This window comes from Macaca thibetana, chromosome 8, assembly GCF_024542745.1.
Source record: "Macaca thibetana thibetana isolate TM-01 chromosome 8, ASM2454274v1, whole genome shotgun sequence".
Taxonomy (NCBI): Eukaryota; Metazoa; Chordata; class Mammalia; order Primates; family Cercopithecidae; genus Macaca; species Macaca thibetana.
In genome coordinates, this window is record NC_065585.1 from 42,952,976 (window position 1) to 42,979,625 (window position 26,650).

The 26,650-nt window shown below is 41.1% G+C and overlaps 2 protein-coding genes across 5 annotated transcripts in view; one reads left to right on the plus strand and one right to left on the minus strand.

The window, feature by feature from the left end:
- RRM2B (ribonucleotide reductase regulatory TP53 inducible subunit M2B) overlaps positions 1–7,013 on the plus strand; it is a 36,929-nt gene extending 29,916 nt beyond the window's left edge. Inside the window, 1 exon segment of the mRNA XM_050800705.1 lies at positions 3,264–7,013. Within this exon segment, the coding sequence (XP_050656662.1) occupies positions 3,264–3,416 (153 nt within the window). The 3' untranslated portion in view covers positions 3,417–7,013.
- The window catches only part of BAALC (BAALC binder of MAP3K1 and KLF4), a 1,274,875-nt gene that overhangs the window by 1,037,839 nt on the left and 210,386 nt on the right, over positions 1–26,650 (minus strand). The window lies entirely within an intron of this gene.

The window sequence follows — 26,650 nt, forward strand, 5'->3', positions numbered from 1 at the left end:
GTTCTGCTGCTTATTAGAAAACTGCTGACCCTTGGGTCTGATTTTCCTTTTGGGAACTTGCTAACTGTAGGTATGTAAAACATGCCACCTCCTGCAGAAGAAGATCTAAACACAATGTAAAACTTTGTTTTTCCACAGGCTTCAAAATATCTGAATAAATTCTAAAATGCAGAAATTATAGAGGCCTTAGATTTTTAATGCAATAAAAGTAGAAATTGATTTAATAATTGCCAAAAGCTTCATCTACTTAGAGATTAAAAATATATATCCTTTAGGTCAGGTGCAGTGGCTCACACCTGTAATCCCAGAACTTTGGGAGGCTGAGGTGGAAGAATCACTTGAGACTAGGAGTTTGAGAACAGCGTAGGCAACATGGTGAAATCCTATTTCTACAAAAAATTAGCCAGGCATGTTGGCATGCCTGTAGTCCTAGTTACTCGGGAGGCTGAGCTAGGAGGGTCACTTGAACCCGGAAGGCAGAGGTTGCTGTGAGCTGAGATTGTGCCACGGCACTCTAACCTGAGCAACAGAGTGAGACCCTTTCTCCCTCTCTCTCTCTCTCTCTGCATATACGTATATCTTCTTTAAAATGAGATTTAAAATGAAAATAAAAATTAATTGAAAATATAAAGTAAATGACAATATGATTACTATATATCAAAACTTGTAGGAGCTGGGCGTTGTGGCTGACTCCTGTAATCCTAGCACTTTGGAGGCCTAGGCAGGAGGATTGCTTGACACAGGAGTTCCACACTAGTTTCAGCAATATAGCAAGACCCTATCTCTACAAATAAAAATAATAAGGCTGGGCACAGGGGCTCACGCCTGTAATCCCAAAACTTTGGGAGGCCGAGGTGAGTGGATCGCCTGGGGTCAGGAGTTGAAGACCGGCCTGGCCAACATGTTGAAACCCTGTATCTACTAAAAATACAACAATTAGCTGGGCATGGAGGTAGGTGACTAGAATCCTAGCTACTCAGGAGCCTGAGGTGAGAGAATTGCTTAAACCCAGGAGGCAGGTTGCAGTAAGCCAAGATTGTGCCATTGCACCCCAACCTGGGCAAAAAGACCGAAACTCTGTCTCAAAAAAAAAAAACACATACAAAAAAAACACCAAAAACAAGCCATTTAATTTAGTTTGGTCTTGGTTACTTTGTCCATGCTGTGAATGACTTAGATCTAATTTTTTGAAAAGTCTTCAGTTCTAAAATCCAATGAGTCTGTGACTGTTGGTTCAGTGCCCTTTCACTGTATCTTGCTGTGTATCACAGCTCCAATATTCCCTCACTTTTTACATACAATTTCTGATGGGGGAATTTCATAGAATTTCACTCAGCCACACACAGCATATGAGTTTTTGGAAAAAAGATATATAGATATTTAAAGCTTTATTTAAAGATATAAATCACATAGCTTGCAATTCACCCATTTAAAATGTACAATTAATAGTTTTTAGCGTAGTTACAGAGTTGTGCAACCATCATAACAACCTATTTTAGAACATTTTTATCACTCCAAAAAGAAACTCTATCCCTATTAGCAGTCAGTCACTCCCCTTTCCTCCTCTTACCCACCTTGTCTTAGGCAACCACTAATCTAATTTTTGTGTCTGTAGATTTGCCTCTTCTGTATATTCTATTTCATACAAATGGAATCATAATAATATGTGGTCTTTTGTGGTTCTCTTCTTTCCTTATTATAACGTTTTCATGGTACCTTCATGTTGTAGCATGTATCAGTGCTTTATTCCCTTATATGACCAAATAATATTCCACTGTATGGATATACCAAATTTTATTTATCCATTCGATGGGCATTTAAGTTGTTTCTTCTTTTGAGCTATTGTGAATAATGCTACTATGAACGTTCATGTACAGATTTTTGTGTGGATGTATTTTCATATCTCTTAAGTATACACCTAGGAGTGAAATTGCTGGGTCATATGGTAACTCCATGTTTAATCATTAGAAGAACTCCAGATTGTTTTCTAAAGCAGCTGCACAATTTTATATTCCCACCCTGTATGAGGGTTCCAATTCCTCCACATCCTCACCAACACTTATTACCTGTTTTTTAAAAAAGTATAGCCATCCGAGTAGGTATGAAGTGATATCTCATTGTGATCTTGATTTGCTTGTCTCTAATGGATAGTGATGTTGAACATCTTTTCATTTTGTATATCCTCTTTAAAGAAGTATCAGTTTGTCTATTTAGACACTCTGCCCATATTTAAAATTGGGTTACTTGAATATATGTTTATCTGTGGTGTTCTTATTTTTTGCTGGGATACTCCTAAATTGAGAAATCCTCTTCTGTTACCCTTGTGAATCACTGAAATATCCCACACTTTCCATCAAGCTGTATCTCCAAGTCTGCTTCTTGAATTCTTTTTCTTTTTTTTGAGATGGAGTCTTGCTCTGTCAGCCAGATTGCAGTGCAATGGCGTGATCTCGGCTCACTGCAACCTCTGCCTCTCAGGTTCAAGCAGTTCTCCTGCCTCAGCCTCCTGAGTAGCTTAGATTACAGGCACCTGCCACCATGCCTAGCTAATTTTTGTATTTTTAGTAGAGACGGGTTTCATCATGTCAGTCAGGCTGGTCTCGAACTCCTGACTTCAGGTGATGCCACCCACCTCGGCCTCCCAAAGTGCTGGGATTACAGGCTTGAGCCACCATGCCTGGGCTTGCTTCTTGAATTCTGAAGCAGTAAAAAAGCTTCTTGTTAGCATAGTCCCCCTTTTTATTTGGAGACATCTAGTGACTATGGATAACATTTATTGTGTCTTCCCTGATCATGGTCCCTTAATGACAATTTGTTGATTATCTGTTCTCTTATTAACTAAGAAACATATTTAGAACCACAGTAGATTGTTGCTAATTTAACATTTTATAGTATCATGTATGTGTGACTAATAGTAATACCTATGAAAAATGCTCATGGTGTATTGGATATCTCAAGCTGTGAGAACATTTTCAATTGGGCAGTATTAAATATTCCAATTCCTGAAATAGTTGTGTTTTTTTCTATTTATGAGAATGCCAGAGATGCTAGTAGAGTTTCTTGAGGAGGTTAGTGGTCAATCTTGGGTCATCTTACGATTTGTCAGCCTTGAGTGCCTCCAGGGTCTTAGGGGAATGATGGGATCTTGTAACTGACTAGACAAGTTTCCAGAAACCTGACCTCTGTTTTGGTCATCTTTGCTCTTATTGTGGGATGTAATTTGATCTGTTCAGAATGTCTAATGATATTTCTTTCCTTTTTAGATTTTTCAGGCAGAAAATCCTTTTGATTTTATGGAAAACATTTCTTTAGAAGGAAAAACAAATTTCTTTGAGAAACGAGTTTCGGAGTATCAGCGTTTTGCAGTTATGGCAGAAACCACAGATAACGTCTTCACCTTGGATGCAGATTTTTAAAAAACCTCTTGTTTTAAAACTCTATAAACTTGTCATTGGTAAATAGTAGTCTATTTTCCTCTGCTTTAAAAAAAATTTTAAAGTATATCCTTTAAAGGACTGGGGGTTTGCTCAAAAGGAAATCCAAAACTTATTCCACACAATTTGCATTTATGTAATTTTCCTGTTTAACAGCAAGAGTGTGGCCTAAACGCTTTTGTCTTGTCACTGAAATAAAAGATGGCATTATGTGGTTAAGAGCATGGGGTGAGGGGTCAGACGTGAGTTTAAGGTTCTGCCCTTACTCCAATGTGTGATCCTTGGCAAGTCAGTTAATCTTGGTAAACCTCAGTGTACTTATATTTAAAATGGGAGTAATAGTAGGTCCTACATTCATAGAGTGGATATGAGGATTAGGATGCAAAAATAAATGCTTAACCAACACTACTACTGTTAGCACCACTACTAATTATCATGTCGTTGATAATATTAATTGCAGTGATGTTGTAATAAAATACTTTATTTTCCTTAAAGTAATTGTGATTCTAGGCCCTAGGATCTAGAATTAGATCTTTGTATTTTTAATGCTTAGGGGAAGAATATAAGTATCTCCTTAAAAAGAACTTAATTCTCATTAACGCAATAATAAGTTCTTTGAATTCCTCAGTATGTAGTAAAGAAAATTTAGTTTTTAGTTGCTTTGGGAAGCCTACTTACGGAGTGGAAACCAGGAGGTTATCATGGTAGTTGACCTTGTAAGAAAAATGATTCTTCTTCAGAAATTAAAAACATAACTATTGCCAGATTTAGCCCTGGAATGTTTAGAATCAGGCCAGAATAGCATTTTCAAATAATATTCTAAGAACTCCAGATATTTTGTAGGGGAAAAATGGGATTCTATGGTCAGATGAGTTTGGGAAATGCTGTTTAGCAAGTACAGTCAGTACATCAAAGACTGAGCAGTTCAGTGTGGTACATAAATTTATCTCGCCCTGCATATTCCCAGCATACTTAACACAGATGTTTTTTACCTGTTAACATCTCACCCAGCTAGTGTTCCTCAGAACAAAGATTGGAAAAAGCTGGCCCAGAACCATTTATACGTAGATGAAGGGCTTATGGACTGAGAAAGGGAGAACATGGTAGGGATTATTGAATCATTTCAAATTTATGCCAGGCTGAATAATGTACCAGCAATTGACTTTGGCTGTGTTTCTTTATGGTTTTATAACTCTTGAGCTGTTGTTAAGAGATAGTTCTTTTAATGTGACTATGCTACATGCTAGCCAATGATGAGGGAAAAGGAGGTTTCTCTAGAAGAGACTGATGAAAGGCCGGGAACCAAGGTTTTTGAGAAGTCTGCCCCTATTTGTTGTTAGTAAGTATCAAGAGGTAGCCTGAGCCTAGTTAAAGTTAAACCTGTCTTTGGGTGAAGAAGTCTTAATACTGAAATACTGAATTTTGAATACATTATTATTTGGTGTTCTGTATACCCCTTCAAGCAGTTGTTTCCCACTCCCAACAAACTGTACTTTATACAGTTCTGAATGCTAAAACTTAGAGATTTTATCTTTGCATAAATTTTGGCTCCATTCTTTCCATAACAATCTAATCAAAACTGGGAGTTCTCAAGTGAATGCAAAAGGAGCAGGCCATAACTTTATTTGTTAGAGAGACTGTCGGAAACTTGAGATCTTTTGGCCTACGATAATACCATTAATTTTTGCATTGCTTCACAGTTTGCTAGGTGTTTTTACATCATCTCATTTGATCTCAAAACAGCTTGACAGAACAACTGTAATTGAAATATTACAGATGGAAAGAATGAGGCTCAGGGAAGTTAAATGACTTGGCCAAGATCTGCTCATCGTCACTGTACAGTATTTTTTTTTAGAGGTTGTAATGTCTCATATTTAGTCCTTTGCCATCTATGTTGATTTGCTTTTGTCTGTTTCCTCATTAATTGAATATACTTTAAATATATACATTAATTAAAGTATCAAAATATAGAGAAACATTTGAACTATATTCAGGTAATATGTTTAAAGATATTTATATATTGCCATACAAAAACTTAACATTTAAAACTGATAATATCTGTAATGACATCAGAATGAGAGAAAAAAAGTTGTACAGTGTATATTCCTTGTTTTGAATCTAAATCTTTTTCGTAGGTAATGACTGATGCCTTAATGTGAAGCTTATTTATAATAGCAATAAACCTAACTGGATTTGGATGAAGAAGTCTTAATACTGACATACTGGATTTTTAATGCACTGGTTTGTTATTTGGTATTCTGTCTCTTTTTCCAGGCCTCCAGGTTGCACATTTATTTATTATGTTCAATACTTTGGTTCTTAGTTCTTAAAGAATCAAGAAGTTGTGTAATCTTTTAAAAATATCTTGCAGGTAAAGAAAAAAATTAAGAGTGTGTTTACAACTGTTTTCTCTTTTTTACAGCACATGTATTTAAATCATTGCTATAATAAAGTTAAGTTCATTATTTAGGAATATAAAAACTTGTAGTTCTATGATAGATTGCATTTATTAAAAATGTTTCATTGTAGCACATAGAAATATGGCCAGGAAGGACTTGAGAAGACAGTTTGATCCATTGCTTTTAGACAGGACTGGGTTTTGCTGTCCAGTCATATACAGTAATAGTTTTTCTTACAATGTAAGCTGACCCCAGTCTTGTCTTGATATTAATATATGAAATTTTTATAATTGTCTCATTTAGAAACATCCATATTTTTCTGCTTTTTCTATTGCCATTTTTTATTTGTGCATGAATTGATTATTGAGAAAATGTAGCAGTTTGCATATTTAAAAATTAATCATTTTGCATTTTACATTTAAATATGCTATTATCACTGTCATATAATTCCCAAATTTCATTTGTAGATATTGAGCTAAGGGCTAATGTCAGGACCTGATTTTTAATGCTAAAGCTGCAGATGGGCTAAATAAAAACCAAATTAGTCCTACAATCAGGTATTATGTTTTTCAACCAAGTTGAGTGAATTGATAGTGGACTTGGGAAATATTCCCCATTAGAATCTGGATGAGTGGCACAGAATTGAAATCTCTTTGTTTCCCACCATTTCCCTTTAAGTGCTCTGCTCCTTTGTAAACAGTTAAAGATTTGAAAGAGAATCTGATATTCGCGAGGGATTAGGAAGAAAGGATTTAATCCCTTCAATTTGGGGCTTAATCCTGTTAAAGAAAATGTAAGTGAAAATGGAAGACTGGAGAGAATGATTGCTTTTTGTACAGTTAAATAAGGTCACAATATTCTTACGTACTTTGTTTTACAACTGTGTTTTCATTTTTTCAAATGTCTGGTCATTTACCAAAGTATTTACTATTTACTGTGTACATAGAAAGTTTTATTATGTGTAGTCTATCTAAATTTCTTTTTTTTTTTTTGCTGAAATACATTATCGTCAATCAAGCCAACCCTGCGTGTACAGAATTTGTTTCTTTTCCAAATAAATTAGTTTTCTTATTTTTTTGGTTCAGTATGTTGAAATAAACCATCATAGCTTCATCATTTTGTCCATTTCCTTTTTGAGGAAGTGCAAGGGCTACCCTAATAAAGGAATGTATATATTTACTATTTGTGTCTGCAGATAAATACATACTGGTTTGTTCAACTGTCACCCCGACCACAGTTTTTACATTAAATGAGATCCCCAGTTCTCTCACCTGTCTTTCTCCCAATCCATAAGCCTCTCTTCATGTTTCTTTGTTTCCAGCTGAGATTCTACAAACATCATATTACTAGTAGTAGCACTCATACCAGTACCCTCAACGCTGTCCCTTATCTGCTTTTTACCATACATAGAAAAATTTAGAAAAACCCTCACGTCCGTTTTGAATGAAACAAGTTAGTTTTTCCAGTATTTGCACCCCAGCAGCCAAATGCTGCTAGAAGAAAAGTCATACAACGAGGCAGTTAGATTCTCTACGAATTCATGATTTCCCTATCTCAGCACTATCTGGAAATCCGACTACAATTTCCTGGTAAACTTGACCTCCGTTGTGCACAATTGCTTTTTCACACCTCCTCTGTCTACCTCTACCCCTGTTTCCCAAAGAGGTGACCATATCTTTGTGGACTTTGCACACATAGAGGTATTCTCAGAGTTTGTAGAAAACTTTGACAATATAAGAGCCCCAAATCTAGAACTTAAGAAGTTAGCAGTAGATATAAATTCCCATGTGTTTTTTCTGCTGTGGAGTCATTACAATCAGGGAGTGATTGAAAATATCTGGGACTAACAGCCATTTAATTTTGGGGACTGCTGCTCTCATTCCCACCATGCGGTTCTCCCAGGGCTGCCAATCCGCTAGTAGGCACTGCTTCTGTCTGGGCACAGGCTTAAGCATGTGATCCAGACTGGGCCAGGTCCTTACCTAGGGTTTTCCTAGTTGAAACTGAAGAAAGAGAACTACTTTTATTCTAAAGACAAGCTAGAGAGAGTCCTAGTTCTAAACTCTCTGAGGCTCAACTGTGTTCTTTGCGTAGTTTCATTTTCAAGGTAATAAATGCTACTTTTGGCCTAAGATAGGTCAAATTATGTTTCTTGATTTTCAACCAAAAGGATTCTAGTTAAAACAGAAGTTGATCCCTGGGAAGAAAAAAAAAAAAAAAAAAAGTAAGTGGAAATAATCCGGGTATTTATGTGAGTATCAGGGTCAGCAAGAAACAGATGGCAATTCAAGTTAGGGTAATTCAAAAGAAGTTTGGCAAAAGGACAATTTAGAAAGTTATGGACAGGAAACCATAGGAAATAGTGTAGTGCATGGGGCTGCCAATTAATTACAGGGCTGTTACCACCCCTGCATTCAAGGAGTTAAGCTTGAGGGAGCAGTTAAACCAGAGGGAGAGAATTACTGATAAGATGTGATCTTTATTTAAAGGAGACAGCAAGCCTAAGGCAACTTTGCTGAGAAAGAGCCAGAAAATAAATACTCTCACCTTGTTCCTCTTGCCTCCTCTCTCCTTCAATGGCTCCCCATTAGCCAAAACCAACTAGGCACAAGAGGGCAAGGGAACTTGATGCCATCCTTACAGATCAGCCTCCAGGAGTAGGGTGGAAAATGGATCCGGAGGACATATAGAAGACATGTCACAAAGAGTGCTGGAAATTATTGGTACTTTCCTCAAAGAAATACGAGAAAAGAGATGAGCTCAGGAAACAATTAGTAAGTTTGTAAGAAAAACCAAAAGGAAATCAAGAGACAAAAAATTAAGTACCCTGCAGGGCTGAAAAAGCAGGCTGATTGTAAACCCCCAAAATAAGGTTGGAATTGAGAAAATTTCTTTTTTCTTTCTTTTTTTTTTTTTTTTTTTTTTTGAGACAGAGTCTCGCTCTGTCGCCAGGCTGGAATGCAGTGGCACGATCTCGGCCCACTGCAACCTCCACCTCCTGGATTCAAGCGATTCTCCTGCCTCAGCCTCCCGAGTAGCTGGGACTACAGGCATGCACCACCACGCCCAGCTAATTTGTATTTTTAGTAGAGACGAGGTTTCACCACGTTGGTCAGGATGGTCTCTATCTCTTGACCTCGTGATCTGCCAGACTCAGCCTCCTAAAGCGCTGAGATTACAGGCGTGAGCCACTGTGCCCGACTGAGAAAAATTCTTGAGATAAGAATTCATTAAGACAATCTTGGCAAAGGTAAGAAGAGAGGTGGAGAAGGTAATGTAAGCCTCCTGAGAAGGTGGGAAAGCGCAGGTGGAGGGCTTGACCTCAGACACTTCCCCTATTGTAGCAGGAGGGAAGCCAGGGAAGGTGAATGGATAGTGATGGGGTATGTCTGTAGTTTAGTGAAGAGACATTGTAAACTTGTTGTTTGTTGACTTAATTTCTCTGTGAAAGAGATGATAAGGTCACCTCCTTGGGAAGTGGGGGTAGGGGCAGCAAGGGAAGGTGTGAAGAAGCAATTGTGGAGGATGGAGATCATAGTAGATTCAGTTTACCTTAGTGTATGGTTTTTCTCTAGCAGCAGCTAGGGTACAAATATGTAAAAACTGGATTGTTGCATTCAAAATGGGATTTTCCTGGATTTTTCTATGTATGGTGAAATATATGTATGTATGGTAAAATGTAGATGAGGAACAGAGTTAGGGCTATTAATAGGAATGCCACTACTAGTAATATGATGGACTCTGGAATCTTAGCTGGCTAGAGAGACATGAAGAGAAGAGGCTCATGGATTGGGAGAAAGTAGATGAATGAGAGGACTTGGGGGTCTTGATTAAGTCTAAGAACTGTGATGGGGGGAGTAGGTGAACAAGTGCTCTGGAAAGGGAGGAGATTGTGGTCAGAGTGAGGTGCTAGAATTGGTGATTCAGAACATGGTAAGTGTGGGAGAAGGAGGCTGGGGTTTGATGCTGGGGAAGCGGGTGGGTTCATTAGTGATGAGAACATCAGGGAGCTGAGTCCAGGGTTTTGCATCTTTGGTGGATCCTGAGAGCCAAGTGTTTAAGTCTTCAGTGAAAGAGAGGTACTGTCAGGAGGACAAGATGAGGAGTAGGAGAGGGAGGTATAGCTGAGTTGTGAGTCTTAAAAGAGCAGGGTTGTAACAAAAGAATGGGGTGTCTATGGTCTAGAGGTGTCAGTGGGATCAGAGGACTCCAGCGCAACTTTCCCCACATACCTGAGAGGTCCATGGGGTATGAGAAAATAAAAGCTTTCTTTCCGAAGGCAACATGGGAAGAGTTCCCAGGGCAATGCCCTGTTTCAGGTAACATAAGGCCAGTAGAGGGAGACACCGACTGACTGCTTTTGGAGCAGGGATTACCCAAAGGCTCAGGGCCAGCATTTGGGAGGGGTAGACAAGTGAGGCTGGGACAGGAATGGGGCCATGTACAGCACTATCAGGACTATGGTGAGGCAACTGTAGATAGCTGGGGCTGGTACTGACTTGTTAAAACTGGCTGGGTTGAGGTGCAGTGAAGATCCACCATGTGAAGGAAAGAGTTGTTCTGGTTTTATGGGACCTTGCTAGGTGATGTGCTTATGGCAGGATAGCACTCATTGCGCATCTGGGCTTTCTGCTCCTGTGCCAACTCTCACAACCACATCTCCTGTTCTCTGATCATTTCTCCAGCTTAGCATGTTTACACATCATAGAAAGAAGGGGTGAGAAGCATTCTCCAGTCGCTTACTCAATTGTCTGAGTAATGGTCAAAGGCTATGTTCTTTATACTCTCTCATCAATAATGATAATGTCCAAGTTCTGACAGTAAAGGTGTAAGCTTCACTGTATCTTGAGGATTTATTTCTCAGGAAATTAATAGTCTACGACCATACCACCCTGAACGTGCCCGATATCATCTGATCTCAGAAATTAATAAATATTTATACATACTTTAGGGTTTACAAGGTGATTTTGCAGTCATACCATTGCAATCATTTCATTGGCTCACCAATTTTATGAGAAATTGCTGTCATAATAATATTATTATTATGATAACAATAATATTTGGGACTTGAAGCTCAGAGAAGTTAAGTTTTTTGTCCAAAGTCACACAACTAGTAAGGGGTAGAGGCATGACCCTAACTCAGGCATCATGGTTTAAATTGCATCATCTTTTCACTGAATGCACCTACATTTCTATTGTTACAGCTGGTGGAAGTCAAGACAATTTTTGGTGGGATATGATCCCTTAGACCTACACACCCTCCATAACACACTCCATTGGCAGGTGTCAGTTTAGAGCTGCATTTGTCCATCTCAAGGTCATGCGTCATGGCTTGCTGAGAATTGTGTTTGAGCATCAGTTCATGACTGGAATGGCAATAATGTTTGAAGACATCGAGACTGCAAGGGCAGTTGATACTTGTTTGCTAATTACATTTGGAAAATCCTCTGTGAAGTTTTGTTTTGTTTTGTTTTGTTTTGTTTTGTTTTTTTGAGATGGAGTCTTGCTCTTTCACCCAGTCTGGAGTGCAGTGGTGTGATCTCGGCTCACTGATCCCGGCTCTCTGCTTCCCGGGTTCAAGTGATTCTCCTGCCTCACCCTCCCAAGTAGCTGGAATTGCAGGCACACACCACCATGCCTGGCTAATTTTTTGTATTTTTAGTAGAGACAGGGTTTCACCATGTTGGCCAGCTGGTCTCGAACTCCTGACCTCAAGTGATCTGCCCACCTTGGCCTCCCAAAGTGCTGCGGTTACAGGCGTGAGCCACCACGCCTGACCTTGAAAAGTTTTTTTTTTTTTTTTTAAGTAAAAAAGTAATTTAAAAGTGTTAAGAAAAGAAATATTACAGGTGAAACTCACAATGGCATGTCCAGCCAGTGGTTGCGTATGACAAATTTTGGAAACCTGAGAACACATCATGTGGTCTACTGTGTAAAATGTTAGATGTTGCTCAAAGGGTTTAGAGGAGTTTTCCAAGAAGTCTTGCCCAGAACTTAGGGTAATAAAGTGGTGGCAAATAAAGATATGCTTGCTTCAATTTATTTAAATTCCAGACCGATATGTTTCGGATTTGTGGACCCGCCCAAATCTCATGTTGATTTGTAATCTCCAGTTAGAGGAGGGGCCTGTTGGGAGGTGATTGGATCAAGGGGTCAACTTCTCCCTTGCTGTTCTCATGATAGTGAGTGAGTTCTCACGAGATCTGATTGTTTAAAAGTGTGTAGCACCTCCCGCTTTGCTCTCTGCCTCCTACTCCGGCCATGAAAGACATGCCTGCTTCCCCTTCACCTTCCGCTGTGATTGAAAGTTTCCTGAGGCCTCCCGAGCCATGCTACCTGTACAGCCTGAGGAACTGTGAGTCAATTAAACCTCTTTTCTTTATAAATTACCCAGTCTCAGTTTCTTTATAGCAGTGCAAGAACGGACTAATACACAGACCATACGTAGCACCCGTTTCTAATTCCTGCTGTCTGGTGGTTTGGGTCTATTGGAGCCAAAAGTCTCAGAGAACTTGGACTGCCCTTCATACAGTTCTCCAAGAGACAGTCTAACCAGCTAACGGCAACATCCAGATACATCTCTAAGGAAAGAGATTGGTAAAAAATTATTCCAAGCATATCTTTTGTGTGTGATAAAATTCATCATCTACTCATTTCCAGGGACTCAGCTTTGTCAATGGGCACCAGACTTCAACATAGAAAGTTTTTTTCCACCTCCAGATTTTTCCCTGCTTCTGCCTTCCTTCCTGGCTAGTCTCTGCGTGCTCATGGCTCTCTGTACTTATGACTGCTGTGGCATATGGTGTACTGAAATTGTAATTGAACTAGTTTAAGGTAGGGACCATGCTCTTTACATTTTTATTGTCCTGCGTGACTTGTAACAGATGCTCAGTATTTCTTCAGTGAATGAATGGATGAGGTGACAATCATAATTAATTGAATCGAGAAGACTGGTGTCATGTAATCAAAATAAGCTGCTGGTTAGAAACCATCATTTATTGAACATGTGTAACCCAGATTCTTACACATGTGATCTCATTTAGTGCTCTTAATCCTATTGGGAAAGTGTCTTTTTCCTCCTTCCCGCCACAAATATTTATTATCTTCTAAGTGCCAGGCACTGTGTTAGGTACTGGAAATAAAACCATGAACAGAACAGACACAATGTCTGCCCGCAGAGTGGGGTCGAAACATAAATGAGAAAAGGAAATAAAACATTTCTCTCATTTTCGAGATGAGTTTCAGAGCAGTTCTGCTCCTCATTTAAAGTGATACAGATAGATCCAGATTTCTGTCCCAGTTCTAACTGATTCCAAAGCTTATGCTTTCCCCAGAATCCCCCAGTCACCTCTAATTGGCACAGAGTTCCAACCCATTTCAAAGGGTTGGTGGCCTGGGATGGGAGTGTGGGTGGTGAGAGCTGGTAGCTGCAGGAGTGATCTGGCTCCAGGGGAGAGGCCAGCAGATGTGAGGGTCAGACACTGCAGCAGCTGGCAGGCAATGCTATTAGTCAGTGAGGACTTTAGTGGGCAGGGCTGATGGGAGAATTTAGCAAAGCTAATTGCATCTAATTATCCGAGAGGGAAGAGTAGCTTTAGCATCTCCAGCTGCTACCAATGTAGAGCTCAGAGTCAGTAGCCCCCATGTGCCCTGAATGGAGTGGGGAGAAAGCCAACAGAAGCTGTTGTGGCCTTCTGCCTTCTCTGGGGCCAGGAGAAGCAAAAGGCGGGGCAGATGAGGGGACAGGAGAGACACTGTGCCGAGTCCCTTTCCTCACCAGACAGGCCAGAGCCATGACCTGGCTGCTCCCCTCGTCCCCATTCCCCATCTCTGGGCTTGGCCTTCCTGTGAGTAGCACCTGCTTTTGAAAATGACAGAAATGTCTTGCTTGAGGGCTTGTTTCCTGCTTTCCTCATGGTGGAGCCCTTGAACCACTGGTTTCTCAGAGCCTGCTCCTTCACGGAGGGAACTGAGGATGCAGATTTTCAAGACAGAAGATTCTGTTTCCAGAGGAGCTTGGTGTCCGGCAGGAGAGATACCTTCGGACACAGAAGATATATGTGCTCAGCCCTGGCCCTTTAGAATGGCAAAATTATAGTAGGAGCCCTTGGAGGAATTTTCCCCTGACTGGCTGTACAAAGATGAAAGTCTAGGGGATGATATCAAGGGGAAACTCTTGTTTTGGTACCAACTGAAAGAGGAAGAGCCTCTTTCCATAAATGGATCCCAAGCAGTTATGAAACAACCGACAAAACCACACACCTTTTCGAAGTATCAGGTGGCTTGGACTAGTCATGAATACCTGTGACTTTGATATTTGCTAATCCACCAGTTGGGTGGAGAGGGGAGGGTCAGAAATGTCAGACAGCACTAATCCTCCAGCCTATTCTGAGAAGAGCTGGAGATAGAGCAGGATGCACTAGCACCTGTCTGTTGTCCCAGAATGGGTCATGTGAGGTCCTTTGGCCCTGGGTATGTGGAGGCGCCCTTCTCAATGTGAGGAGGGCAGTATCTCTGGTCAGGACAAGATGTGGGTGTTTGCACAATCAGATCTGGAGAGCAGGTTTCCTGGGAGAGAGGGGGTCATGAGATGATGCTGCATCCTATGAAACCTACATCTATCTTGACCCGGGTAACTCACTGGCAACCCATAGAGAGTCCCTCGAGATGTTGGACTCTGCACTGTGAGATGTGGAAGAGCACAGGCTTTACAGCCAAACTGCTGGGGTTCAAATCCTAGCTTTCCACTTGCTGGCTGGGTGACTTTGACAAATTAGTTGTCTTTGTGCCTGGAGTTCATGATCTGTGAACTGCGAAGAACAGTAGTATGGACTTCTTGTGTTATATAAATATGTGGAGCACTTCAAATAGCACCCAGCACACAGTAAGCACTCAATAATTGAAGCTATTATCTCAAAGCTTCTATTTAGTACTAAAATTTCAACTCTATGCTGGAACATTTCCATTAGCTTAGAGGGGCCTTAAAATTAAGAAGTCTTCTAAGGCCAAGCTAATGGCTTCCTGATACATCACCTTTAACAATTTCTTCATTGTATAGGTTTTCAGTTCCATCTTGCAGACTGGCTGTGGACATTTTTAGCATAAATTTCTAAGTATTCTTAGTATCTAGCATTGTAGTTGGCTGGGAAATATATTTTTTTTTTTTTTTTTTTTTTTTTTTTTTTTTTTTTTTTTTTGAGGCGGAGTCTTCACTCTGTCGCCCAGGCTGGAGTGCAGTGGCACCATCTCGGCTCACTGCAAGCTCCGCCTCCCGGGTTCGCGCCATTCTCCTGCCTCAGCCTCCCGAGTAGCTGGGACTACAGGCACCCGCCACCGCGCCCGGCTAATTTTTTTTTTTGTATTTTAGTAGAGACGGGGTTTCACCGTGTTAGCCAGGATGGTCTCGATCTCCTGACCTCGTGATCCACCCATCTCGGCCTCCCAAAGTGCAGGGATTACAGGCGTGAGCCACCGCGCCCGGCCGGGAAATATATTCTTATGTTTCCTTAACAAATAAGATAGCTTTACTCTGCTGACAGCATTAGGAGCAATTGACATTCCGTTTACCTTAATTATCTGTGTAGGTTTAACATCATTTGTCACTGTTATCATGAACATTTTCTTTTAAGGCTAATTAACAAATCACAAGCCCTAATAAGGAACAATTCGTATTTCATTCTACAAATGGCAAAGTCAAATAACTTTAGCAGCGCAGTATGTCACTGCTCAGAAAAGCCCCTGGTCCCAGTAGATCTCATCCTGCTGTCCCCTCAACTGGATTGATAGCTTAAGGGTGCAGACTTGCTGCCCCTCTGTCTTTAAAGCATCTTCTTGCAATGAATAGAATTCAAATTGGTTATTATTTGCAATACAGAGCTCAGTTTGAGACTAGGCCCTACCCATGGATTTGGGCATGGTTGGGTATGTGGAGAAAACTGCAATGGTGGCTCAACCAAAGTTTCTATGCATAGGTTTTCCTCAGAGAGAATCAAATCTGGGGAAGGAGACAGAACTGAGGGGGGTGAACCCTAAGTGATGGGATGGGGCAAAGATTCTGAATGGAGCATGGATGGCATTTGAGAGACCTTCCCAGGTAGAACTGAAGAGTAGTTTCACAAAACTTGGTCTGTTGGGGTACAAAGCACAAAGAGGGTAACACAAAGGAAAGAGGGTCATTCTTTTCTTCAGACCAACTCTGTAATTGACCTCAGTGCCTGGCAGAGCAGGATGATGTAGTAGTAGTGCATATGTGTGTGTGTGTGTGTGTGTGTGTATATACACACATATATGTCTACATGTACATGTACATATATGTGTATATATGTATACACACACACATATCTATGACTTTGTACATGTCCACGATTTTTCCCTGGGGTAAGTTGGGTTAGAAGAATACAGAATTTTGAAGCTGCCCTGTGTGTGGGTATACATATACACACACACGTATATATATACACACACACATATATACATATATATATGTACATATGTATATATATTATATATATATGCACACATACACAGGCCTTTTTTCAATATTAGAAACTTTCTTTTTACTAAAACTGTAGATATACTCTAAAACCTTTTCTTTGGCCCAATGGGAAGAATTTTTATTTTTATTTTTTTGGCCACACATTTATTTATCTCCATATCAGATACTCTTAGCTATCTACCAAAGTCATTCCAAGCCCTTACCCACTTCCAATGATAGAAGTTGGGAAAACCACATACTTGGCTTCCCAGACTCCCTTGCAGCTCAAAATGACCAAATGGCCCAGTTTAGTTAATGAAACAAAGAAATGTCTGTTGGAGTCTTGTAGAGAAATACTTTTTCCTCCTTGCTAAGGGTGAGGTTTGTGAAAAGAGTGTCTCTGCCAGGCATGCCTCATTGTACCCTGCCTTCAAACAGTTCTGTATGGATATGATCCTTGGAACAATGGCAGCCATCTTGTGACCATGAGGCAACAAACACAAGGAGGAACCAAAAAGCCTTGATTCTAATAATGGAAGAGGTAAAAGGAAAAAGAAACTTGGGGTTTGAATATACTGTTACATGGCTGGACCAGCCCTGAAACCTCCTATCACCCGTTTCCTGTTCTGTAAAACAGTAAATAAACAAAATTACCTAAGCCACTCTTACTCATGGCTTCAATTACATATAAGAAAAACATCTTAATTGAAACAACCTCTCCTATTTTTTTTCTTGAGACATGGTCTTGCTGTGTCGCCCAGGCTGGAGTGCAGTGGGGCTCAATCTCAGCTCACTGCAACCTCCGCCTCCCAGGTTCAAGTGATTCTCCTGACTCATCCTCCCAAGTAGCTGGGATTATAGGTGCTCTCCACCAAGCCTGGCTAATTTTTGTTATTTTTTCAGTAGAGATGAGATTTCAGCATGTTGGCCAGGCTGGCCTAGGATTCCTGACCTCAAGTGATCCACCTGCCTCAGCCTCCCAAAGTGCTGGGATTACAGGTATGAGCCACTGTGCCTGGCCCCTATTTGTTTGTTTGTTTGTTTATTTAGAGACAGGGTCTTACTCTATCACCTAGACCGGAGTGCAGTGGCACAATCATAGCTCATTGCATCCTTGACCTTCTGGGCTCAAGCAGTCCTCTCACCTCAGCTTCCCAAGTGGCTGAGACGACAGGTGTTTACCACCACAGCCGGCTAATTTTTTAATTTTTATTTTGTAGAGACAGGGTCTCACTATGTTGACCAGGCTGGTTTTGAACTCCTGGCTTCAAGTGATTCTCCTGCCTTGGTCTCCCAAAGTTCTGAGATTACAGGTTGGAGCTACCATGCCTGGCCCTTTTAAAACAATTCAAAGTGAGTTCATTATTTCTTCTTATCATTCTGTGTCCCTCACCCATAGGGTGATTTCAATACTCCTATTCTGATTACATTCCTTACAAAACATTTAAAACTGTACATGGACACTCATATCCACTTCTCAGCAATGCTGGAATCCTTCATGTACATTCATTTCCCAGCCCTCATTTGGCATGGCTTTTCTATATTTCAGCAGATGGAATAAGGTGGTCCTGAGTAGTCAGATGCCTTCCTGGTGGCCTCATCCCCTGACGGTGGTGAGGTCACAGAAGAAGGTGTCCAAGGCATTCCTGGGCTCTGCCATTGGGGTGCCCTGCCTGCTTTTCAATTTGGGACAATGCCCCAGCACCCTTCTTTCCTAGGGAGGAGTGCTACTGCCTTTTAACTGAAACCAAATTAGAAATGCTTGATGTTCAAATCAAAACCTTTTTGTCCTGGAGACAGTACATCAGGTACTCATGCCTGGAATACAAGAAACTCTGGCTTCTCCAGATTGGAAGACAGCTGGAATTGTTTTCCCTTCTGCAGGTATGTTTGTACTGAACAAAATGTTTGATTGTATTACTTTTGAATGGCTGGTTTCCTGTTGTGATCTAGCTAATATTCAAGTTTTCTGTGACAGGAATAAATTACAGAGCTTATTCTATCCTGTAGCTTACACCTTTCACAAAACAGCCCAGCTGAAGATGGTGAGACTCTGTGCTCATCATGCCAGGTGGCAAGAGTGGGAAGACGCAGGCAGGATAAGAAATGCCCCCTTCCTGGCTTTAGTGTTTCGTAACTGAGAAGGGCATGAAAGGAGGGGCACAGGCTCAAATGGAGGTATTGTCAGGTATGCTAGGCTGAGACTAGGATTCAAAGCGTATGGTGTGTGGAAAAAAGTACGAGGTCGGGAGTTACAAAGAGTGGCAAAGCAGAAAGATGAAATACTTCAGTCAGAAGAATCTCAGTTCTATGATTTATTGGCCATGTGACCTTGAATGAGTTACTTAAGCCCCTCTGAACCTCAATTTTCTTATCTATAAAATGGGAATATATATTGATCTGTGGTTTGAAGGAGCTGCAGTGTAGACGAGAGTCTGGATCTGAGTTGAGTGTAGAAAGGGAAGAGTGCTGGGAGAGAGAAGAGATGCATCAAATCCCAGTTTGTGGTTGGGTTAGTCTTGGTGGGTTTTAATCCTGTGGTCAGCCCAGGCTATCCTGAAAGCTGTTACTCTCAGGGTGCTACCACATGCTTATTTTATAAGAGAAGGAGACTGAGGTCCCAAAAAGTCAAGAACCTTGCCCAAGTCCAATATAGAGCAGTAACTAGAACTAGAACTAGGTAATCAGCTTTAACTTTAAATCCTTCTTAATAACTTGGCTTTTAAAACTTGTTCTCAGCTGGTCATGGTAGTTCAAGCCTATAATCTCAGCACTTTTGGAGGCCAAGGCAGGAGGATCACTTGAGCCCAGGAGTTCAAAATCAGCCTAGGCAACATAGGGAGACCCTGTCTCTACAAAAAAAATTAAAATGAACAGATGTGGTGGTATACACCTGTGGTCCCACCTACTCAGAAGACTGAGATAGGAGGATTGCTTGGGCCTAGGAGGTCAAGGCTGCAGTGAGCCATGGTTGCACCACTGCACTCCAGCCTGAGTGACAGAGTAAGACCCTTTCTCGATCAATCAATCAATCTCTCAGCCTCAGGCTAGCCATGGGTAAAATGAGGTTAAAATGAAGAAATTATAGGCCATATCCAGTCTCTGTGCCTTTCCCTTCTCCTTACCCTCTGAACCTCCTCAAATATGAGTTTTACTCACAGTTGGTGATATAGTTTGACTGTATGTCCTTGCTAAATCTCATGTTGAATTGTAATCCCTAGTGTTGGAGGTGGGACCTAGCGGGAGGTGTTTGTGTCATGGGGCAGATCTCTCATGGCTTGGTGCTGTCCTCCTGATAGTGAGTGAGTTCTCATGAGAGCTGGCCCCAACTCTCTCTTGTTCTTGCTCCCACCGTGTGATGTGCAAGCTCCTGCTTTGCCTTCTGCTGTAAGTAAAAGCTCCCAGAGGCCTTCCCAGAAGCTGAGCAAGTATCAGCACCATGCTCCCTGTACAGCCTGTAGAACTGTGAACCAAATAAATCTCTTTTTAAAATAAATTAGCGAGTCTCAGGTATTTCTTTATAGCAACACAAGAATGGCCTAACATAAAAAGCTGGTACTGGGAGTGGGGCATTGCTATAAAGATACCTGAAAATGTAGAAGCAACTTTAGAACTGGGTAAGAGGCAGAAGTTAGAAGGGTTTGGAGGGCTCAGAAGAAGACAGGAATATGAGGGAAAGTTTGGAATTTCTTACAGACTGGTTAATTCATTGTGACCAAAGTGCTGATAGCAATATGGACAGTGAAGTCCAGGCTGCTGAGGTCTCAGATGGAAATGAAGATCTTATTGGGAAATGGAGCAAAGGTCACCCTTCTTATGCCTTAGCAAAGATTTGGATTTATTGTGTCCTGAGGCTGCCCGGAGCAGCAGGCCCTGGGCCTGGTCCCCAAAACCATTCTCTCCTAGGCCTTTGGACCTGTGATGGGAGGGGCTGCCTCTGAGATCTCCAAAATACCTTCAAGGCCTTTTTTTCCATTGTCTTGGCTATCAGCACCTGGCTCTTTCTTAGTTATGCAAATCTCTCTAGCAAGTGGTTGCTCCACAGCCTGCTTGGATTCCTCCCCTGAAAACAGGCTTTTCTTTTCTACCACATGTCCAGGCTGCAAATTTTCCATACCTCTACTTTCTGTCTGCTTCCCTTTTAAATATAAATTCCAACTTTAAGTTATTTATTTGCTCCCACATCTGAATGTAGGCTATTAGAAGCAGCCAGGTCACATCTTGAATACTTTGCTGCTTAGAAGTTTATTCTACCAGATACTCTAGGTCATCACTCTCAAGTTCAAACTTCCCTGGATCACTAGAGCATGCACCCATGCCTGGCTCTCGTGGAGCTTATGCCTGAGAGAACTCCAAGTAGACCTTTATCTTGGCTGCCCAGGGCTGGACAGAGGTTATTACCCCATGAGCTCTGCTATCGTCTTTCCTGTTGAGTCGGAAAGGAGAATTGTGGTTTTCCCTGAAAGTTTACTCTTAATGCTTTGTTAATACTAGGAGAAGAAGAGTGGAGTGGCTCTAAAATGGATATAATTGAGGTTTAATTTCAAGATGCCCCAATACAATGACCAACAGGCACCAAAACGAGTGTAAGACTGATTCCTTCATTTACATAGGAAATTGTGTGGAACTCTTCCATATTGTTCAGCCCTTTAGCCAGATTAAGGAAATAGAGGAGGGTTGGAATGAAACAAGGACACAGCATAAATGAATTTCTTTGGAGAGAAATGCCGTCTGGTTGTAAGCCCCACTCCCCTCTGGCGAGAGGTGAGGGCTACCCCCATTTCAAGTCTGCTGAGAAGGACTGCCGCGGGACCCCCTGGAGGGCTGACATGTGCTCCCTGCAGCTGAGAACACAGGTGACCTGTGCTCACAACTGCAAGAACTCACAGGTGGTGGCAACAGGTTGTGCTGGGGTGGACTTGCAGCAATTCCCACATACCAGAGACAGAGCTGGCCTGGACCTGCCTGAGTCCTAACCAAGAGGGTCTTCACCAGAGAGAAGGGAATTCCAACAGTGCAAGTGGGTGTGGGTACATTCCCAGGAAAGGAGAGCTGGGGGGGACTGGAAGCTGCCAGACAGGGGAAAGCTGGTGTCGCTCCTATGACTGAATCGCAGCTGGATTGGCCTGCAGGAGAACTCCCCCCAGATCTTCAGAAGAGCCTACAAAAGAATGCCAGCCTTAAACTCTGGCTAGAGCAGAGAGTGTAACTCTAACTGAGAGGAGCACCAGTTTGGAGAAGCTATTTCCTGTCCCTTACCTGGCAAGCCAGAGCAGGGGGAGTGAAGGGGAAGAAGCCAAGAAGCGTCCCACCAAACAGCATCTTTGTGCACACAGGAAAAGGCCTGAGTAGGAATGGTGGGCCCTTTCCCACTTCCCTGGAGTTGCCTAGAGCCCAACTTGCACAACTGTAAGCAATGGTCATGAGACAAAACCAATCACATCACTTTTTGCCACTGCAAGAAAATTTGAACTGGAGAAGGAGAGTATATTTTGTATATTTAACACTAAATCAAATTCGAAGTTTTGACTAATGTCTTGGACTGAACATTCAAATTACTCAGTTGAACTGTTTTGTAATTTATGGGCCCCAGGAGAGTCTACAACCCAAGAAAGAACAGAAGAGGCCATGGCACCTACCAAGTTTTCATCCAAGGGCAGGGATTTGATTTTAACATGTCAGTGGGTGATAAAAATCAAGTTACACTTTGATTACAACTCAATTTGTGCCTGTTTAACACACAAGGAAGAAAGGAGAAACTCTGAGGTATCAAGTGGGTTGGACTGAATGGACTCAACCTTACATGTCTGAACTATTCACCATATTGGAACAAACAGCAAATAGGTTTAATTCGTATATTGAGACTTCTTTAAGTCAAAGAGTTACAAACATTCAAGGAGCATTCCAGGAAAGGAAAGAAGATAAGTTTGAACCCCTGGAAAAGGCCCAGCTAATGTTGCTGGGAGAGTGAAGACAAAGTTCTCCAGGGAATGACGTTATGACACTAACATGATGAAGACAGAGTGTAGCTCACGGCCACCGTCTTCAGTGTGGGAACCAGTGGATTGACAAAGGTCCTGTTTGGTACAGGACTTTGGGGAAAGGCTGACAGGAGGACTTAGCCACAGAGTTTCTTTGCTGCAAGCAATCAGGCGCTGAGATCTCTTGTAAGTACTGGATATGGGACTAACTTAGTTAAGGAAAGTCCTTATATAAGGCATTAAGACCAGATGCTTGACTGAGTATGTCCAGGGTTCACCACCCAGGACTCGTTTACAATATCTGAAGACATTCCTTAATGCTCCAATCATGGGAAACAAAATGAAAGAGCTGAGAACAGCAATATAACTATGGATGAATGATATAAAGTCTATTAAAAAAAAAAGGAGCAGTCACATGCATGTCCATCATCTAATATAATGACAAATGCATTCTTGCTTAAATTCCAATTCCTTCTCAAGATTTTGGCAAACCCTTCCAGGAATGGCTAATCCCAAATCTGATTCTAGCCCACTTTTTCCAAATTCCATCCTTCTGGCCCTGGCCTATGTTTATTGTAAAATCTCATATTGGTCTTTAGCTCTCTGAGTCCTGAATATCTCTTTTTATATTGTATTTAATTTAATTTTAATTTTAAATTGGAATGTCTCTTAAGGCCTGAGTGTTTGCCAGCATGCTCCAGTGCACTCATATGCAGCTACTCTGGCCTGGCCTTCTCTTGGCCTCAGAGCACTCCCATGTTGAGCTTGTTTTTACTCAAATTTTCTTCCACGTTTTGCCCTCTGCATGATCTCTAAGGACTTTTTCTTAGGCCCCTGCTCCTGAAAGCCAAATCTTCACCTCCAGACCTCTAAAGCAGTATTTCCCAACCTTGTACCCATCAGGGCACACTGAGAAGATACTTTTGTTACACACTTTTGTTACATAGTTTTGTTACACACTGTGACAAACTGGCAAGATTTGGAGCCCCACGGGAAGCTGCAGAGGCTGAAGGTGACCAGCTCAGGGCTGCAGCCACCCAGAGTCAATGTCTCGGGGTGTACTTGCAGGGATGCTTCCTGTGCCCTTGCTGTCCTGAGTGTGGTCCTCAGACCAGCACTATAAGCATCACCTGGGAGCCTGGAGTCCCAGGCCACACAGACCTACAGCCTAGGACTCTGCATTCTTATTTCTACTCTTCTGGTCCTATTCCTACAGTTTATTTTCATTACCTTTCCCCATCAGTCTGTTGGTATGTTCTTCTCTGGAAATAGAGTAATACAAATTTCCTCTCTGAGAAAGAAAAACAGGAAACAGAGATGTGAGTCTTCCTTTGTTCTCAAGGAGACACTGAAACCATTAATTCCAATGCTGTTTGTAAATTGTTTTCTTTTCTATCTGCTCATAGGAAAAGCTACAGAGTTTAGTATATTTTTGCCATTCAAGAGCTAAATATTTACTAATTAATCAGATGGAGACAAGGTCACAAATCAACTTGGCCTTGCTATCCTTGGTGGTAAAGGTCTTTGCCATTTTTGCCCACGTGACAGGTAAACTTACCATGTATTTGTGCCCTTCAAAAACCATGGAATATGTTTTAGACAATTATGGAAAGTCATAAAACATGACTTAGTATAGAAGGTAATAATGGTTTATAAACTGTATTTTTTAGTCAATTTAGATATAACTTAAAATAAGCCTTAGTTTTAAATTCTGTTTCTACCAAAAGCTAAACTCCCTGTTCTAACACTCTAAAAATTCCATTCTAGTTTCTGGTATGTGAAATACCAGTTCTCTTTCCCCCATTGTATAGTAGTTAAAATAAAACCAAAGCACAAGACAAAGCTCTGTTTATTCTTTAGTCTTACACTCTCAGTACAATGATTCCACCATCTTTGTCGGGAAAAATATCCTTGGGATAGAGCATTGCTGAGAAGACTGTCCCTCATGCCAGCAAACAGACCATTCATTTATTACAATGCACTGTTTCCGTTTATAAAGTCTTTTCCCTGGCTTTGCAGAACTAGCATTTTAGAGCCATGTTCTACTCTCCCAGACTAATAGAAATTATGTTCATGACTAAAGAAGTACCTTATATTATTTTTTAAAAATTCTGTGATTAATCCCATCTTCCTAGGGTTGGGTTACTTATCCTGTTTTGTTAGGAGGAGTTCCACAGATATGCAGCGGGCTTCTGTTGAATGAGGAAATATGACCTTAGGGCCAGCATTGCCATTCAGAAGGAAACAAAATATGGAGCCAAGGTCTGGATTGGACACCTTCAGGGTATATGAGTCCCTGTATCTCATGGAAAGTCAATGCCAGATATCCTTCATCAGGAACCTCTGTCAGTGTCTTGGAAAAAGCTGGAGGATCTACTTCCCCTGTAGGTTTTAGGCTTCCATTGTGACTGAGGGTTGTGTGGCTATGAGTATAGCAGTGCTTCCTTCCTATCACCTTTGGAGGTTGTATAGCACAGTGGGAAGAACAAGGGGTGTGGGTTAAACATCTGGCTTGGGATCTGTATTAGTCCATTCTCACATTGCTATGAAGAAATACCCTAGACTTGGTAATTTACAAAGAAAAGAGGTTTAATTGACTCATAGTTCTGCGTGGCTGGGGGGGCCTCAAGAAACTTACAATCATGACAGAAGGCACCTCCTCATAGGTGGCAGGAGAGAGAATGAGTGTTGAGCAAAGGGAGAAAAGCCCCTTATAAGACCATCAGATCTCATGAGAACTCACTATCATGAGAACAGCATGAGGGTAACTGCCCTCATGATTCAATGACCTCCCACTGGGTTCCTCCCACGACACGTGGGGATTATGGGAACTATAATTCAAGATGAGATTTGGGTGTGGACCCAGCCAAACCATATCAGAATCCCAGCTCTACCACTTACTATGTGACCATAAGGGAATTTTTTAACCTCTGTGCCTCAGTTTTCACATTTGTTAAATGGGATAAAGCATCTGACTGGTGGGGCTGCTGTGAGAATTAAATAAAATAAATTGATAAGAATAAGAATGAAAAGTGCTGAGAGCAATACCTGGCATTACTAAGAGCTCAAATGGTGTTAGCTCTTCTTTTCCCTTTCATCTGGCCTCTTCCACTTGTTTCTTGGCTCATGGTCAGTTTAAGAAAGCAGATGAACCTGGAGCCCAGCACAGTTCTCGTTCTCTGTGTCTTTTAGTCTTGGTGTTCTCCAGCTCCATCTTGGAACCGCCTCCTATCTCTTCTGTCACGACAGACTCTTCCAGTGTGATTTCAATGTTTTCTGAAACACTGCTAACCATATATCAGTGACTCCTAGATCCCCTTCCTTTCTCCTGAAATCCAGACCCCGATTTCCATTTACTCACTGGACATCTCACAGACACAGATGTCATTCACATTAAAGTGGTTATCTTTCCTTCGCTTATAACATTATATCGCAATTCTTTTTATGAGCATATCTTCCTGATTAGACCCCATGATTCTTTTAAGGGCAAGGATTGTTTCCTGTTTTTGAACCCTTATTGTTCAGAACAGATTTTGTTTATTTAAAAAAGTCTTAATTTTACTTTCATTTTTAAAACATTTTTGCTAAGTGTAGAAATCTGGATTGAACTTCCCCACCCCTTCCCATTCCCACCCTCAGCACTTTAAAGATCTCTTTCCATTGTCTTTGGGCTTGTATAGTTTCTGACAAGAAGTCTTTGTAATTCTTACCTTTGTTTCTCTGGATGCAACATGTTCTTTTCCTCTAGCTGCCTTCAGGACTTTCTCTTTTTCTTTGGTTTACATATTGAAGTTTAAATATGATGTGTCTATGTGCTTTTTATGGGGGGTTTCTATCTTACTTGGGGCTCTCTAAGATTTTTGGATCTATAGTTTGATGTATTTCATTATTTTTGAAAAATTCTCAACCACACTCTCTTCAAATTCTTCCTCCACCACATTCTCTTTCTCCTCTCTTGGATTTTTAATTGCATGTATGTTACATCATGAATTGTCCCACTGTGTTTGGATGCTCTGTTCTGTTTGTTTTATTCTTTTTATTCTTTATATTTCAGTTTAGATCATTGTAATTGACTTACCATTAAAGTTCACTTTTTCTTTCCTCAACTGCATCAGTTCTACTAATTATAACATTGAAGGCATGCTTCATCTCTGTTATTATATGTGTTTAATCTTCTAAGCATTTATATTGGATTTTTCTCTCTGCTGAAATTTTCCTTTTGTTCTTATGTGTTTTCTATCCTTTCCACTATAATCTTTAAGATATTAATCATAGTAATTATTTCCTGTCAGATTGTTCAAACACCTAGGTCATCTCTTAGTTTTGTACTGTTGATTGCTTTGTCTTTTGGGAGTGGGTTTT